Raw genomic sequence first — 19,439 nt, forward strand, 5'->3', positions numbered from 1 at the left:
CTAGGAGAGGAGAGGGGGGGGGGCGGCGGCTAGGTGAGGAGAGGGGGGGCAGCCGGCTCTGATACCATAAAGTGAATGAAAACCTTAATTCATTATGAGATCTCTTGGGCTTTATATAGGCCCCTACAAAACTTACAAATAAGTCCCTAATAATGCTAATATGTCAACAAAAACAATCATGCAAACAAAAAAGGATTTATGTTCAACAATACGCCTGACAATATCAATGGAAGAGAAGAATAATTTTAGTGTTAGAACGAGATTACAATTTCTTCTCTTGGAGATCTCTCACAAGAGTATTTGCTTAATATCTTTTAGATGAATTTCTTCAATTACAATATCTCTCTCTGTAGACTACTTAAAGCCTCTTCCTCCTAGTTTAAATTGCTTTCACATTCCTTCTCGAATTTCCCGTTGCTTAGAATTTCTTCCAGTCTCCAAAGTTAGACACTTTAATGATGAACTCCTTAACCAAATCACCTTTGTTTTCCTTTTCCACACTGGAGACAGCCCATATTTCGCAATGAAGATATCCAAATATAATAATCCCATTAATCCTTAGTGGATTCCTATTTTGATTGGATATTATAGAGAATAGAGAAAGCCCTAAATTGTTGTTTATTGAGATAATAAGAGAGATATATATAGCCATACAAATAAGGTTAATGTTAACGGGTAATAGCCCATTAACCCAATACATAATACTTAATTTAACACTCCCCCTCAAGCTGGAGCATAGATATCTATCATGCCCAGCTTGTCACATATAGTAGAGAACACTTTTGAAAAAGTAGCCTTGGTAAGAATATCAGCAAGTTGTTGTGAGGACGGAGTGAATATGAGAGATACTATCTTCTTCTCCCAAGCATCTCTGACAAAATTACAGTCAACTTCAATATGTTTTGTCCTCTCATGAAACACAGGATTCTGTGCAATATAAATGACAGACTGGTTGTCATAATGCATTGGCATGGGTCCAGGCTGAACAAAACCAAGCTTTGTTATAAACTTTCTTAGCCACACCATCTCACAAGCAGTGTGAGTCATTGCTTTATATTCGGCCTCTGCACTATATCGTGATACTACATCTTGTTTCTTGCTTCTCCAAGTCACAAGATTACCTCCAACAAAAGTACAAAATCCTGATGTTGACTTCCGATCTCCTATGTCTCTTGCGTAGCCAGCATCAGAGAAAGCCGAAATGTAAGTATGCCCATGCTTCTTATATAACAATCCTTTGCCAGGACAACTCTTGACATATGCCAAAATCTTCAGAGTTGCTGTCCAATGAACCTCTCTAGGTTTGTGCATAAACTTGCTCAGTACACCTACTACAAAAGTAATATCATGTCTGGTAACTGTCAAATATATTAGCTTCCCAATTAGTCTCCTATATCGTCCAGCATCATCTAGGAGAGAGGTATCATCACGTCACAAATCAACATTTGTCTCCATTGGAGTGCTTGCAGGTTTGCATTCCAAGAGATCTGCTTCTTCTAGTAAGTCTAGCACATACTTCCTTTGAGACAACAACAGGCCATGCTTTTGATGTGCAACTTCAATCTTAAGAAAATACTTTGGCTTTTCCATGTTCTTAGTGACAAAATGACAGTTTAGATACTCTTAGTCTTAGCTAAGGAAACAGAGTCACTCCCAATCAGCAGAATATTATCAACATAAACGGCTAAAATAACCAAATCAGTTGTTGTGCGTCGAAGAAAGACAGAATGATCGGACTGACATCGTTGGAAACCAACAATAGAAATAACCTTGCTGAACTTATCAAACCAAACTCGAGGACTCTGCTTTAACCCATAGATGACCTTTTTCAGCCTGCAGATAATATTCTCCCCCTGAGCAACATACTCAGGAGGTTGCTCCATATAAACCTCTTCATCCAAATCACCATAAAGGAAAGCATTTTTCACATCTAGTTGGTGCATCGCCCAATCCATATTAACAGCCAGAAACAAAAGAATTCTGATGGAGTTGAGACGAGCAACGGGAGAAAATGTTTCAAAATAGTCGACGTCATATGTCTGGGTATAACCTTTAGCATCCAGGCAAACTTTGTAATGGTCAACAGACCCATCAGGTCGATATTTTAGGGTATACACCCATCTGCAACCAAACACAGTCGCTCCAGTAGGAAGAGAAACCAAGCCCCAAGTTTCTCTAGAGAGTAGTGCATTCATTTTCTCATCCATAGCCTGCTTCCAAGCTGGTACTAACATAGCTTCCTCGTGTGATCTGGATATAAATACAGTGGACAAGGACAAAGCAAACTGACAAAAAGATGGGTTGAGACGGTCATAAGAGACAAAAAGAGAGATAGGATATTTCGGGCAAGATCGTTTACCTTTTCGAAGAGTAATAGGGATATCCAAGTCAGAAGGAATAGATGTCTCAACATGAGATGGACCGACAGCTGGAGGTGAAGATTCTTCAGGAGCAGATTCAGGGGCATATACTTTCGGGCGATGAGAGTATATTAGTAGAGGCTTTGGTGCAGGAGCTACAGGAGCAGGTAATATAATAGTAGTAGGAGCAGAGAAAGGTAGTGGTACCTCTGGACACCCAATAGTAGTGGAAGCAGACGAAAAATAGGGGACAAACTCAAAAAAAGGTGACATCAGCAGACACAAAATATTTCCTGATGGATGGATGATAACATCTATACCCTTTTTGAATACGAGAGTATCCAACAAAAACATATTTGATGGATCTAGAAGATAACTTATCCAAACCAACAGTTAAATCCTAAACAAAACACGTAGAACCAAAGACACGGGGAATCATAGAGAATTGTTTTTTATCAGGATAAAGACAATTGAATGGTATTAAATCATCAAGGACAGAGGAAGGCATGCGATTAATTAAATAATTTGCAATGAGAACAACATCAGACCACAAATATTTTGGAACATTCATATGCATCATCAGTGTTCTAGCAACATCTAGAATATGCCTATGCTTCCTCTTAGCAACTCCATTTTGTTGTGAAGTATGAGAGCAAGAAGTCTGATGAATAATACCATTAAGAGTACAAAATTTTGAAACATCACCTTTCATATATTCCAAAGCATTATCAGTACGAAGAATATGGACAAAAGTAGAGAACTGAGCCTTTATTTCATTATAAAAGAGTTCAATAACGTGCGGGACCTCTGATCTCTCTTTTAATAGATAAAGCTACGTCATGCGAGAGAAATCATCAACAAAGATAATAAAATATCGAAAACCTTTCACAGAGAGAACACGATAAGGACCCCAGACATCAAAATGAACCAACTCAAAACCAAACTACTACGTTTATCGACTCGACTCTGAAAAGTAACACGATGATGTTTACCCAGTTCACAAGACTCACAACCTAAAGAGGAAATAGATGACTGAACAGAAACTACCGATCTAAGTTTTTGTAGTGAAGGATGACCCACACGTCAGTGCCATAATAAAGTAGAGTCAGACTGTGATGCAACAAGACCAGCCTCTGGCACACTGTCGTCCAAATAGTACATGCTTCCTCTCTCATGCTCCAAACCAATCTTCATCCCAGTTGCTAGGTCTTAAAAAACACAATAAGATGGAAAGAATGTGACTTTACAGTTATTTTGTTTTGTAAACTTGCTAATGGATAATAGGCTAACAGAGAATTTGGGAACATATAACACATCAGTTAGTTTTAAAGAGGAAGTAGCATGAACTACTCCATTACCACGAACTGGAGAAAGAGTACCATCAGCAATGCGGATAGAAAAAAAACTTATCAGAAAGATGTAAAGATACAAAGTGATCTTTTATACCTGTCATATGAGATGAGGCTCCAGAATCTAGTACCCAGGGTTTGTGAGAAGAAGCTATGTAAGCATCCATACCTGAAGAGGATGCATGAGTGATAGAATAAATATTCCGAGAGAGTTCTAGCTGGTGGAACCTCTCATAATCTGCCTGAGAAATCTGAATAGGAGCAGTAACAGATGGACCACCAGAAATAGTAGCAGAAATAGATGAGTGAGTCGATTCGGTATCAGCTACCTGGGCCCACTGAGGATGACCAAACTTCTCCCAGCACTTCTCAGAAATATGATTGGTTCTCTCACAGTAATCACACTGACGTGAGCCCTTATCAGATTCACCTGACCTCCCACCAAAGGAGCTACGTCCTCCCTCTGAATCATGACCACGACCACGATCACGATCGTGGCCTCTACCCCAACCAGAGAATATGACAGACTGATCCATTATAGGTGGAGATGGTGCAGTAGTATCAAAAATAACACCAGTAGAGATCTGCATGACTCTGGAGAATATAGCAGTCAGTGAGGGAGTGATATCGTCACCCAATATATGTCCTCTCACCTGGGACTGTAAAGTAGGATGCAATCCAGAAAGAAATTTGGACACTGTCAGATCTTAGTGATACCCCAATAGCGTTGCTGCATCAGCTACTGCAGGCTGATGCATCTCTAGTTCGTCTATCAGTCCCTTCAATTCACCAAAGAATTTCGGAACTGACTCATCTCCCTGTTTGAGTGCAAACAGTCGCTCATAAATTTCAAATATACGGGAAACATTCTTCTCGTTCCCGTACATAATCTTTAGGCTATCCCACATCTCCTTCGCAGTGGTTAAAAACATAACGCTGCTACTGATCTGTGCTTCCATACTGTTGAGAAGGCAAGTCATAACATAATAATCAGATGAGAGCCATGAATTGTAGGTGGGATCTGAGGTTGGTGGTGGAGATGCCAGAAAATGTGGTAGTTTGCTCTGAGCGTCAATGAAGATACGAAAAGCTTGTGCCCAGAGTAGATAGTTTGCACCATTCAATTTAATAGTAGTCCCCAAAACTACCTTGGGCGCAGAGGTCTCACCAGCAATAATAGAAGGAGCAGTAAAGGAGAAGATGTCTGACATCGAAGTAGTAGTCATTTTTTTATTTTTGAGCAACAATAGGAGACATATAGTAGTCAAATAGGCAGATTAGTAGTAGAGATCCGTTCTTGAAACATAAACTAAGAGCAGATCGGGAGCAAGATTAGAGGCAGAGTGATAAATAATCATGCCCTCACGCCGCGTAGGCGAGATCACCTGAGGGAGAGAGCATTGGCTTTTGTTTGCACAAAGGCTCAATTTCTATATTCTTGTTTCTCGAATGAAACAAGAATAAAAGTAAAATATCTCAACAACGTGAGATAGACATTTTCCCTCTCATCAGTTCTATGACTGAAATGTCGAGGGATATAATCGTCCTCTCATCAGTTCGAATACTGAGATGTCGAGGGAATAGGCAACACGCTGTAGGGGAGGTGCGACGCGGAAGCAGGTGGACAGCGGGTGGGCAGGGGGGGATGCAGCAGGAAAGGCGGCTGCAGGTGGGGGCGGTGCGGCCACAGCGGGTGTGGCAGCGGGTAGGGGGGTTGCGGCTATAGAGGAGTAGTGGTGAAGAGGCGGCGGTTTTGGGAAGGGATTTGTGGCGGCTAGGGTTTCTTGCTCTGATACCATGTAGAGAATAGAGAAAACCCTAAATTGTTATTTATTAAGATAATAAGAGATATATATAGCCATACAAATAGAGTTAAGGTTAACGGGTAATAGCCCATTAACCCAATACCCAATACTTAATTTAACAGATATTTTTTGTCTTCTTTATTTGCTAAGTTCCCAACCTCCTTTAACTTTCATATTTCACTTGAATTAAGACATTAACAAGATATAAACCTCATATATGCCTCGGAAGACGCAATTCCGCTAGTAAAACTTGTGGTGCATGGTCGATGATGGTATGCATTTAATTATTCATTGGGAAAGAGAATCAACCAGAAATCCAGCTTGCTTAAGATATACCTTTATTCTTGTGTTTTATGAATTGATAGAAGTTACTAAACCGACCCTATATCTTTCACTGTCCTGTGTCATCTTATATTAGATAGAGTTTTGTATTTTATCTTATGATTCAAAATCTTGTTCATTTTCTTTTTTTTCTCCTTCTCCTCTCACCACGCACCCCCATTTGATCAGCCCCTCTGTCTCCCTTCCGACAGGCCTGCAGACCCCCACACGCCTGCAGATCCACCCCCACGCCAGAACTCCTTCCCTGCCTCGTCCAGACCCTCTCCGATGCACAACCAGACCCCGCCCTCTGCTCTGTCCGCCCACAACCAGGCCCTCCCCTCTGAACTCTGAGACCGCCACGATCCCCCCTCGGTCCAGACCCCACAGACCCTCCCTCGATCACAAACCAGGCCTTCCCCTCTCTCTGTTCCGCCACAACGCAGACCCCCCCCTCCTGCTGTCCGATCTTCAACCAGACCCACTCGATCCCCCCCTGTCAGTCCTTCTCCCTCAGACCCCGAAACCCTCCCACCACCCCTGACAGAACCCGCCCATCACCGTGTCGAACCTCGGTTTGACATGATGTCTGATCTCCTTTCCTGTCCGCGACGCACCACAAAAACATCCCCTGCTGCCATCTCAAGCTGCTGCCACCTCAAGCCCTTTCCTAGCCGCTGCCACCTCCAAACCCTTTCCTAGCCGCTGCCACCTCAAGCCCCCCCTGCTGCGCTATGTCGGACCTAGAGTTTGGCATGGGTTCCCTCGACTCAGTCCTCGAACTGATGACAGGTAGAGTATATATCTCACATCGATGAGATATATAACTGTTTTTGGTTCTTGTTTCCTCTGAGAAACGAGAATTTGTTTGAGTTCCTACTCTTGTTGTGCAGCAGAGGTGCTGCCGAAATTTTCACTGCACACAACAAGGGTTGGAAGAGAAAGTGAACAGGTGGTGGATCTGAAGCCTATTCGATGGAGGAGATCATCAAGAAGTTAAACCCCGCGGAGGTATCAACTTTGATGAAGCTAATGAAGTTGTCGGCTGGTGAGGGCGCCACAAAACCATCGAAGAAGTTGGAGTTTCCGACCATCGATCTGAAGCTTGATGGGCCGAGTACTTACCTGAGCTGGTCGCGGCGGGGGGGATACACCCTTGCAGGGAGAAATCTGGAGGGTTATCTGACAGGAGAGGTGACAGAACCGGAGGAGGACTCGGAGGGAAGAGATGAGTGGAAGGCCACTCATATGTTGGTATACATCTGGCTCCTTAACTCGTTGGTCCCGACGATCGCCGCCACGGTGGATGGCATTGAGAAGGTGAAGGACGTCTGGGAGAAGTTGAGGAGGACATATGATGGAGTGGGGAATAACCTGAGGGTATTCCAGATTAAAGGAGAGATCGACGCTACAGTCCAGGGAGAGAGGACTGTACAGGAATATGTTACAGAGCTGGAGCGCCTGTGGCTGGATTATGACCACTTTTCTCCTCGGGCTAGCTGCAAGGACCCGGGATGTAAAGAGCGGGAGGCCTTTCTACAAGAGAGGACTATGGTGTTTCTTAAAGGATTGACATCAGAGTTCGCTCAGCGAATCGCATTGCTGCTAGCTCAGCCGAAGATTCCCACGCTTGAGGAGGCTGTCTCTGCTATGATCCAGGAGGAGACTCGCATTCGAGAAGCTGAGGTGGTCTTTACAGAGGAGGATCGTGCTCTCCTCACGATACTCAGGAAAAAACAGCAAGTAGCAGGGGATGGAGATTTGAGGAATGGGACTGCGGAGGCATCTACTTCGTTCTTCGTCAGAGGCAACACTGCTACCTATGCTCATCCGAACAAAGGTACTGATGACATACATGCTCTTGCTTCTATGTCTCCTGACAGATCATCAGCATGGATAGTCGACTCCGGTGCGTCTTGTCATGTGACAGGTAATGCTAGTGAGTTCTCATCATATACTCACTTAGCATCGCCTGATAGTATTCAAACAGCTGATGGTACATTTCAGCCGGTGGTTGGTAAGGGTACAGTCGATTGTACTGGTTCTGTAACTTTGTCCAATGTTTTGCATGCTCCTTCTTTTCCAGTCAATCTTTTATCTATTAGTTCTATCATCCTCCAACTAAAATGCATTGTTTCTTTTGATATTCCCAAGGTGATTTTCCAGGAGAAGGGGACAGGGCGGAGACTTGGGACTGGCACATGGCGTAGTGGACTGTGGTATCTGGATCGTGAAGGGCTGGATTCAGCATTGGTGTCAGTCATAGAGGAAGCAGGAGTAGGATCTAAAATGAGTGCTGAAAATGAGTTAATGCTTCATCACCAGCGTTTGGGACACTCATCCTTTAGTGTTTTAGGTAGATTGTATCCTTCTTTATTTGAGAAAGCAAATAAACAGAAACTTGTGTGTGATGCATGTGAGTTTGGAAAGCTTACTAGAAGCTCTTATGTTAGTTCTGGTCATAGAAGTTCTCATGCATTTGACTTGGTACATTCAGATGTTTGGGGGCCTTGTTCCACAAGTTCTATGAATGGATACAAGTATTTTGTTACATTTATTGATTGCTTCTCTCGTGTTACTTGGTTATACCTGATAAAGAATAAGAGTGATGTGTTTGGGTGCTTCCAAAATTTTTATAGGACTGTCCAGACTCAATACGGAGCAGTGGTGAAAGTATTGAGGTCAGATAATGGGACAGAATATACCAACAGAGCCTTTGAGGAATATTTGTCAGCTCAAGGAATACATCACCAGACAACCTGTCCATACACACCAGCTCAGAATGGGGTAGCGGAAAGGAAGAACAGACATCTTTTAGAGGTTACTAGAAGCATGATGATCTCTATGAATGTCCCAGAAACATTATGGGGGCAAGCAGTATTGACCGCAGCAGCATTGATCAACAGAATGCCTTCGAGAGTGTTGGATTGGAAGTCTCCATGTGAGATATTGAAGGGAGATAATGGTGGGATCCTTCCACTCAAAGTGTTCGGCTGTGTGTGCTTTGTGAAGGACAACAGGCCATCTGTCGGGAAGCTTGCCCCTAGAGCTGTAAAGTGCATCTTTGTGGGATATTCTGCTACTCAGAAGGGATATGTTTGCTGGAGCCCGGTGGAAAAAAGGTTGTTTGTGAGCATGGATGTGCACTTTCGAGAACTCGAGCCATATTACACCCAGAAGGTAACCTCATCCGTTGGTAACTCACCCAATACTAGAAGTATGAGGCGAGAGGAGGAGAATGGTGAGAGAACAGTGAACAATGTGGAGAAATCCATTTCTGTATCGATTCCTTAGGAGGGAGAATTGGTTGAGGAGGAGCAGGAGAATGACGAAGAAAAGGAAAATGAGACAAGAGGTGTTAGGCCCACTGTTCAGGGAGAGCTACTAACTTATAGTAGGAAAGGCAAGCAAATTGCAGGAACAGTACCTACAGTGCCACTAGTGCTGTCAAGTCCCTTGCCATTGCCTACCCCGACTCCTGAAACACCACCACCACCACCACCAGTTTCATCCCAAGGTGATAACATTCCTACTGATAACATTCCTCTTCCTACTCCTCCCACACCAATATCAGTACGGAGGACTACTCGTAGTAATGCGGGAAATCCTCCCGATTCAGTTTGTATCATATTCTAACATCCACCCTGCGCATGGAGCATTCATTGCATCACTGGACTCTGTTACTATACCTAACAATTGGCAGGTTGCAAAGAAGGACCAGAAATGGAAAGCTGCTATGCACGAAGAGCTAAGGGCCCTTGAGAAGAACCGCACTTGGGAGCTAGTAAAACTACCAAAAGGGAAGAGAGCAGTTGGATGCAAGTGGGTCTTCACTGTGAAACAGAATCCAGATGGACAGGTTGAGCGCTACAAAGCTCGTCTGGTGGCAAAAGGATATAGTCAGACATATGGCATCGACTACGATGAGACTTTTGCACCGGTGGCAAAGATGAGCACTGTTCGGACCTTAATCTCTCTGGCAGTAAATGGTGGATGGAAGCTACACCAACTAGATGTGAAGAACGCATTTCTTCATGGGGATCTAGTGGAGGAGGTATACATGGAGATACCACCAGGATTTGGTACAGATCAGACAGTGGGAAATGCCTGCAGATTGAAAAAATCTCTCTATGGGCTGAAGCAGTCTCCTCGTGCTTGGTTTGACAGATTCAGAAGGGCTATGATTGGTATGTAGGGGGGTGTAGAGGGGTCCAAAAGGTGTGGACACCCCTGGGGTGTCTAGGCTTTTCCTAGACACCCCCAGGGTATTTCGGCGTGCCGGGACTCCGTTTGACGTGTTTTCGATTGTTTCCCTGTAGATTCTTCGTCCGAACTCGGATTTGATTGATTCCGGATGCGTTGGATGCTTGACGAAGAGTTCGATAGAGTGCCCCCGGAAAGGGGCTGATATTCAGAAAGAATGGACATGTGAACATCGAGGGTTATTGTGACTCCGATTGGACTAGCTGTGCTGATGACAGGAGATCCACCTCAGGATATTGTATCTTTGTAGGAGGCAACTTGGTCTCGTGGAAGAGCAAGAAGCAATCGGTGGTAGCGAGATCAACAGCTGAAGCAGAGTATAGAGCCATGGCCTTAGGAGTTGCAAAGTTGTTGTGGTTAAAGAGTATGTTGGTGGAGCTGGAGATGGATCAAGGAGCCAAGATGAAGCTGTGGTGTGATAACAAGTCAGCCATCAGTATCGCCAACAACCCAGGTGGAGACCTATAGGCAATTTTCGATGCCTACAGATACCCCCTCCAAAGTGTTCCGGACTCGTTTCTTTTTTATAGAAGAGGCCGGAATACTTTGGATGTGATTGGTCTAGCCTTTAGTCGGCTTCAGGACCTGTGGTTAGCCTCAACTCTTGGCTCTTTCGCTCTTCGGTCTATTCGATGCTTTGACGAATAGCCGAGGTTCTTCCGGCACTGCGTTTATCGTCTGGCCGTCGTCGGAGTCTCGAGTTTGCAGCTGATGGATTGAGTTTGGCTAGTGTCATTGAGTTGACTTTGAACTACTTCCGCCATATTGTGCTGGCTTAGGGTTTCGGATCATCGTGTGTTTGACTTTTTGTCACAACGCGTTGACTGGCGTTGACCTAGGGTTACGCGTTGACCGGCGTGGACCCTTAGGGTTTTGATTCGTCAAAGGTTGACTTTTGGTTGCAACCCGTTGAATGGGGTTGACCTAGGGTTACGCGTTGACCGGCGCTGACCCCTAGGGTTTCGAATCGCCAAACGTTGACTTTTGGTTGCAACGCGTTGAATGGGGTTGACCTAGGGTTACGCGTTGACCGGCGCTGACCCCTAGGGTTTCGAAACATTGACTTTTCTTGCAATGCATTGACTGTCGTTGACCTAGGGTTACGCGTTGACCGGCGTTGACCCTTAAGGTTTTGAATCGTCGAACGTTGATTGGTGTGGATTTTCACCCTCGAACGTTGACTTTTGTCGCAACGCGTATTTGTAAGTTGTAGGGGCCTATATAAGCCCATGTTATCTCATGAATAAGATTAGGGTTTCTATTCCAACTTATTCTTTTGTTTATGTGTGTGAATGTGTGTCACAGAAACACTGTTAAAACCTTCTTTTAACCTTTTGTTGCGTTTCTTGTCCAGTAGCAATGTTAAGGATCCATCATTGTGGTTTTTATTCTTGTTAAAGCTTGTGACTTTGAAATTTCTTTTTCCCTTATCAACCTATATGAACCATGAGTCAGCAGCTAGATTCCCTACCCTTTGTCACATAGAAAGCAACATTAACTTGATAGTAAAGAAGAACCCATCTTCAACTAGGCCAGCATGTATTTAAGATGAGAAATGATTCTATTGGATGGTACAATTCCAGGTGGATGAAACACAAGAGAATTAACATGTGCACGTTGTGGTAGAGAGGGAAGGGCACTGTTAGTTTATATATTGCTAGTTGTTGCAGAACACCTCACATTGCCCTTGCATTAAGGTTTATCACTTATTTAACCTCCTACTGGCAACATGTGTGCCCATGTGCATGAGCGTTAGAGTTCAGCATTGTTTTTAATAGCATTCGTTAACAGATCTTATCTTTTATATGTTCTACTGTCCCACATGCCTGAGTTAACCAAATTTTTTCTGTCATTCTTACATTTCATTTCTGATTACATGACAATTATATGTTACATAGGAAATTAGAAGGCTCGATATATTTTTCAAAGAAAAGAAAACCGATGTGCAACAAATGTTGTCCGTGACGCGAGATATGGAGACATTGGAGGCTTCAATTAGCTCAAATCTTTCTTCAGCTTCAAGTTATGGTCTTTCAAGTTGTAATATGGGATTGCCTGGAACTTCTTTTTATAGAGGGCTTCTAATGCGACCTACTCCATTTCTTCAGAATACCGTCGAAAGATTTCAGAATAAGCTTCGTGAGTGCGGTAAGTGGCTTGATGAAAATGAACAGCTAATCCTGATGGACACATTCGGGCCATCTTCAAGCTTCTCTTCCCTACCATGGGCTATAAAAGATACAATGTCAAGTACTCATGAGTTTTTTGTCTATGTTGCTGGTAAGGTAAGACATTTACTTTACAATTTTGTACACTTCCGTATACTCAGTGGTTAATGCCATTAACGATAGAGTTCAATGCAAGGGACATGAAGTTTAGCTGTGATGCTTGATGTACTTTAGTTTCGAACCCTTCACAGTAAATACACTATGGCCACCTAGGACGATTTCAAACTGTGAGTTATGATTCAAAGCATCAATTCCATCCTCCCCCGACCTCTTTATATATACACACACACATATACATACATACATACATGCATGCATACATACATGTAAGTAGTATTGTCAGCAAATTGACCCGAAGACTGTCCTGTTGAACAAACATAAGCATTCAGACATATCCAGTTCACAGATCATATCATCTTTTTCAGAACCAATTTGAACTAAAGAATTCCTCTAATATTCAATAGAAACATGTTGTTGATCTTTGTGTGGTTCTTGTTCCTAATGTATTTTTTTGGGACGTTGTGGTACACTGTTATTAATTATATGCGGGAGGTAGTTTCGCCTTTTTCACTCCAAAAAAATGTTGCTGGTGTCTCTTTTAAATAAATAAGTATCAATAGGTATCGGGTTGAGTATCATTTTGAGCAGCAAGGTCATTTTATCTTACAGGTGGAGAAACTTCATGAAATGGTGGAGTCTCTAAAGAAAAACTTTCTCCTTGGTTGGCAACAGCAGGGTCAAAGGGGAAACCCATTTTTTGAGGCTGACAGACAGGAAGCTGCCAGACAAGAAAATGCTGCCAGAAGAACACTTAATTTCTCTTCAACTACAGAACAACCAAACCCAATTTCTGGTTCTTTTCCCAACCCAGCAATGCTGCAGCAATCTGTCGGCAATTTTCTAGCTTCCTTTAGCTGTCAATATGAGATGTTCTCTTCTCCTACCCCTTCTATCCCTGCCTCTGGTACTCCCTATTTCCCCCCTTCCAATCCAACAGCACCGATGGACTCAACTTCTCAATCTGGTTTCACTCAAAATCCTGCTATGTCTGGAGGAGCATCTTCATCCTTTGCCCCCATCTCTCTTGCAGGGAGTCCTTTATCTTTTGCAATAGGTATGTCATATTACTGTAATGTTCTATTACTTGAAGGAGTAAATGAATCTAGTTCTTAAATATAGCCTGTCATATTCTGTAGCTGTGTAGATTATAATCTGGAGATGGAGGTTCAAACAGACAGAATGGATGTTTTGGCAAATAAACCATGTCCAACATAATAGGATTCAGGGCTACATCTAGAGTCAAAATTACAAAATAATGACCCCTTATTTAATATCTTAATCATCCTATCATTTTACATCTGCAGCTAATAGAATACTAGCTTATGCTTTATTTTAAATTTGGGTATTTTGTATATGGATTTTTCTAACGGGTGCCCTTGGGCACCCATTAATGTGGATTAAATTCCACAATTTCGGAATGATTTCCCACGTTATGATTAAATGCAATCAGTGATCCCTCTGTGACACCCCCACTTTAGTTCCACATGATCTAGTGTGAAGAAATGTTAGTGGCTTAAATGGAGAAGCCTAAAGCCCAAGAACAACTAGTGCTAGCATTTTGGCAGTGGACTTTAGCCAACATCGAGTTGTTCTCTGTGAGTCCCACGGCTTGCACGTCAACGGGCCCATGGGCCCGGGACATGAAAAATGTTATCAGAACAGTTACCAGCCGGAAGTGTGGAGCTAAGTGCTATACGGGGCTAAGTGCTACACCGCGTGATGCTGTGAGAGCCACCTCTAGAGCCCGTAGGAGGCATCTCTAGAGTCCACATCATCTGACAATGATATTGGGATGTGCCAATTATCATGTCATGACGACGAGGACGTCGTCTTTGTAAGGTGGGGTGGTTGTGACACCCCTACTTTAGTCTCATATGAACTACTGTGAAGAAATGTTAGTGGCTTAAATAGAGAAGCCCAAGACCCAAGAACAACTAGTGCTAGTATTTTGGCAGTGAACTTTAGCTAACATTGAGTTACTCTCGATGAATCCCACAGCTTGCACGCGCCAACTGGCCCGTGGGCCCGGGGCATGACACCCTCTTTTCCTTATTTTTCTCTCTCCATTTCCTTAATTGCCTTAAGTGCAAATCATGCATATGAAAATTGATTCTCTCTCATCCTCATGTTTACTTTATGAATTTAAATCTTATTTTAACTTTGATACTCCTAAGTATATACTTTTTAACAAAAAGGTACCGCCAACTTTATCTCATTGTTAACTTTGATACCCCAAAGCTCAACAAATTTCAGCTTAGATACCCCTAATCTTTAAACAAAATTTTACTTTGGTAACCTGACTTTTTTAAAAAATAACAAAAAAATCAAATTTGTGTGTCAAACAGTATTTTCAATGCGCGAGGTGCAATGCGGGGCGCAAAGCATTTTTACGCACACATGCGCAAGGCGTAACGCGATGTGCGCGCCCGAGTGATGCGAGGCGCACACCACACACATAATATTTCAATATATGTAATCAAGCGCGAAAGAACATGTTTTTAGAATTTACACGAAAAATATCATGATAAATAATATCTTTCTATAAAATCACAATATATTGCCTTAATTTCTAATGCTAACACCCAACATAGTAGCAAATTTCATAAATTTTCCTAATGCTAACACCCAACATAGTAGCAAATTTCATAAATTTTCAAATCAAATGTTAAATCAAGACTTATATCCAAACTAATAAATCAAATGTTAAATCAAGACTTATATCCAAACTAAGGATTAGTAATGGTCCTCAATTGAAGGTTATTTAAAAAACCCAATGGATTTATTTTGCTTTTTGGGATATGGAATATCAAGTATAAAGACTCGATTGAAATGCTAACAAACAAAACTATATGAGGAAATTTACTACATGCATCCTACACAAAGTATGGATGTACGCGAGGCGCAAAAGGCACTGCTGTATCAGATGTGGGGTGTTTCGCCACCGCCCCGCATCGTAAGGCGCATGAGGCGCAATGAGGCGCGCGCCTTTGAAAACACTGGTGTCAAAGTTAAAATTTTGTTGAACTTTAGGGTATAAAAGTTAAAATTTTGTTGAACTTTTAAGTACCTTCGGACAAAAAAACTTTTGGGTATCAAATTAAACTTTCTTGAACGTCGGAGTATTTATTTGTGCAAAAAACAAACTTTGAGCATCAAATTTAAAAATAAGCTAAACTTTGAATTATTAAAGTGCAAATAACCCAATCAATTTTAGTAAGTGAAGATGGAAAGAGAATGCATTTAAGCCATGTTCGAAGAGAGAGAAACAGATTGCATTATTCTGCTATATTTATGGAAACATTAAAAATAATTCTAAATTTGTATTAAAGTTAATCCACATTAACGGGGGCAGCGGTTAGGAAAACCCTTTGTATATATACCCCTAAACGCATGTGTATTAGCAGAACTAACCCCAAATCTTAGTATTTGCAAAACTGCCCCTCAAGTAATAAAATTTGGATTACTTCCCAAGTCAACAAATCATCAACTTTTTTTTAATATATGGCGAGCAAAAAATTGACTGTTGATATTTTTAAAATTAACCTATCAAATTGGATGATTTTTTTGATTTTGAGGTTTTCTCTCTTTGAAAGTTGATCAATTGGGGGTAGTTTTGCAAATACTAAAATTTCGGTAGTGCTGCACATTCCCATATATACATTTAAAAAAACCTAACTTTATTTGGAAGCTCCTNCTTTACTTGACATGCATATTTTCTTGAGTATTTAGGTGCTGCCGGGAGCGCCAGGCCAGGTCCTGCTTCAACTGTGAGTAACTGCTATTTACTGAATTAATATCTGGTGTAACTCTTGTCATGTTATCGGCGCTTTTCGTGTGTGCAGATACACATATTTCTTCAGCTTTTTTCACTTATTTTCTTCTGTTTTTTTTGTCTTCTAAAAATGCAGAGAGTATCACCCAGGCTCAGAGATCGAAGGCGTCGTCGTTGACCCAGTGTTTCTATACTCTCAGATGTATCATAAGATGATTTGCTCCAATTACAACTTTTCGTATATACAGTAATCTTTGCCTGCTAAAATTTGACTATGGGCTTTACTTTGGTTTTACACATTGCTAACAAGATTAACATCACACCCTGTTGTTATTTGCAGTTACATCAGAGGTGTAAACAGTGACCGAACCCTGCTTTCTTGTATTTTACAGATACAGATTTCTTTACCAACCAAGTGTAAATTTTCACATCATACTTGTGATATCTCCAGGATTGCCTAGGGCCAATTCATTTTTCTACTCTATACGCAGGATTTTGCTTGTATGATGACAATGTACAGAATGTTTGCTGCAATTGCTGTTGATAATTTGAGCGGTGAATCTAAGTTTGTGTGATGGCGGTGTACAAAGTATTTGCTGCTCACAGTGTAAGTATCTGGGAAAATATACAAGACCTAACATTAAAAAGTAATAACGAATATTGAAACGTGACTGATATTCTAACTAGGCCTAACATTAACAAAGTGAGTAACGAATATTGAATGTGAGTTTTAAAGTGTATTTTGGGTTTTCAATGAAAATTTTGATTGGGAGGGGGTTGATTAGAATAAAAACTCATTTTAAAGATGGTTTGTGTACAAATGGAAAATGAAAGGTGGTTATTATAAAATGACTATTTTTAAGTTGGTTTCTAGAAAAAAAAAACCCTACTTATTGTTACTAGAGAATCTTTTGTTGCAGCGGAGGGGCTTCACAGACACAGAAGATGTCTATACAAGAGTGGACAAATAGAAAACAACACACCAAGATTTAACGTGGTTCGGTCAGTATGACCTACGTCCACGGGCGAGAACAGCAGAGAAATTTACTAACCACCAAAAGAGAAGATTACAAAAGAAGAGACCACTTTCTAACCAGAGACTCTCACAAAGAAAGAGACAAATTCTTTCTATCTCACTCACTTCTCCCTCTATTCAACTCTTTTCTTTTCTTTCTCTGAGTTTGTTCTTGCTTTGAGAACTCTCCACAACCTCCCTTTTATAAGCTCAAAATATTAATAAAATAATACAAGAATGGTTGGTGAGTTTTGACAATTGAAAGAAAACGCCAGAGAGAGGGTTGGTGAGGTTTGATTTTTCCTTCATCTTCAAAGTCACGTTCACAAATCTCCACTTTGACTTTGAATATGATATCTTCTCTTCACTCTTGTTGTCTCGCCAGAAGCCCCTTACGGGCTTAACCTCTACTTTGTCGAACTCTAAGCAATGATCGAACTTGCGCGAAGGTACGGGCTTCATCATATCTGCAGGATTATCTGCAGTACCAATTTTCTCAATCTTGATGACTTTAATTTCTCTAATAAAATGATAGCTGACATCTATATGTTTGGTTCTTTCATGATACATCTGATGCTTCGTCAAATGTATAGCACTCTGGCTGTCACAAAATACCGTAGTAACACCTTGGTGTAAGCCGAGATCTTCAACCAAACCTCTCAACCAAATAACTTCTTTCACTGCTTCTGTCACTGCCATATACTCTGCCTCTGTAGTAGACAAAGCAACTGTCGACTGTAGAGTCGCCTTCCAACTAATGACACTACCTGAAAGAGTGAATATATAACCTGTCAGAGATCATCTCTTATCCAAATCACCCGCATAATCTGAATCAGAATAGCCAAGTATTCTGCAATCTGAGTCTGTGTTCCTGCCAAAATTCAAACCAATATTAGCAGATTCTCTCAAATATCTAAGTATCCATTTCACAGTCTGCCAATGGATCTTTCCAGACTTATCCATATACCGACTCACAACACTGACTGCATGTAAAATATCTGGACGGGTGCAGACCATCGCATACATAATGCTTCTAACTGCACTAGCATAAGGAACACAAGACATGTACTGCTCCTCCTCAGTCTGAGGAGACAAATCTGCTGAAAGACGAAAATGAGTGCCAAGCGGAGTCTTCACAGGCTTGGCATCAAGCATGCCAAATCTCTCCAACACCTTCTTGATGTATTTCTCCTTAGATAGGAATAAACTTCCTTCTCGCCTGTTCCTGTGGATCTCCATCCCCAAAATCTTCTTTGCTGCTCCCAAGTCCTTCATCTCAAACTCATGTTTGAGTTGAGATTTTAACTCGTTGATTTCTGACATATCTTTAGCTGTAATCAATATGTCATCAGCATACAAAAGCAAATATACAAAAGAACCATCATTGAGCTTTTTATGATAAACACAACTATCATATTTACTCCTAAAGTAACCATGCTCAAACATGAAAGTATCAAATCTCAAATACCACTGTCTCGGAGACTGTTTCAACCTATAGAGAGATTTCTTCAACCTGCACACATGATCTTTTTTACCTTCAATAATGAAACCCTCTGGTTGATGCATAAAGATCTGCTCCTCAATCTCGCCATGTAGAAAAGCCGTCTTCACATCAAGTTGCTCAAGCTCTAAATTAAAATGAGCAACCATGGCAAAGCAACACGCGGATTGAGGTGTGTTTTACAACTGGAGAGAATAGTTTATTGAAGTCTACACCTTCGGACTGACTGTAATCTTTTGCTACCAAGCATGCCTTGTACCTTATAGAATCTGTATCCGGAGCTCCTTCTTTCTTCTTGAAGACCTATTTACAGCCAATGATCTTCTGTCCCCTTAATGGCTTCACTAGCTCCCATGTCTGGTTCTTGTGAAGAGACTCCATCTCTTCAGTCATCGCAATAGTCCAATTTGCAGCCTCATTACCACTAATAGCCTCCTTATAAGTAGAAGGCTCTGGAACATCAATCGATTTTGCTATACTCAAAGCATAAGCAAGCATGTCTGCATAGCGTTGAGGAGGTCGGATCTGCCTTTTTGTTCTCCTGATGGCAATATTATACTGTTGCTCTTGTGGTATATCAGCATCTGAAGTTGAACCTTCTGCAGTATCAACTGGTTCAACATGAGCGCCCTCAAGCACTCTCTTTGAAGCTGAGCTCTCTAGCTCCACCTGCTTGGTAGACTCATTTTCAGTACCTGTAGGGTCAATAACAAACTCCTTTCTTAGGTGAAGCATGCATGGATTTTTCATCAAAAGTAGCATCCC

The 19,439-nt window shown here is 41.6% G+C and overlaps 1 protein-coding gene across 1 annotated transcript in view; it reads left to right on the forward strand.

Annotated features, from left to right (window-relative positions):
• The window catches only part of LOC109834248 (nuclear pore complex protein NUP58-like), a 31,304-nt gene extending 14,571 nt beyond the window's left edge, over positions 1 to 16,733 (forward strand). The window contains exons 3-6 of the mRNA XM_020402226.1: positions 11,997 to 12,383; positions 12,996 to 13,440; positions 16,116 to 16,153; positions 16,295 to 16,733. Of these exons, the coding sequence (XP_020257815.1) occupies positions 11,997 to 12,383; positions 12,996 to 13,440; positions 16,116 to 16,153; positions 16,295 to 16,336 (912 nt within the window). The 3' untranslated portion in view covers positions 16,337 to 16,733. The remainder of the gene's footprint in view (positions 1 to 11,996; positions 12,384 to 12,995; positions 13,441 to 16,115; positions 16,154 to 16,294) is intronic.

Source organism: Asparagus officinalis, chromosome 3 (genome assembly GCF_001876935.1).
Source record: "Asparagus officinalis chromosome 3, Aspof.V1, whole genome shotgun sequence".
In the NCBI taxonomy this organism is placed as follows: Eukaryota; Viridiplantae; Streptophyta; class Magnoliopsida; order Asparagales; family Asparagaceae; genus Asparagus; species Asparagus officinalis.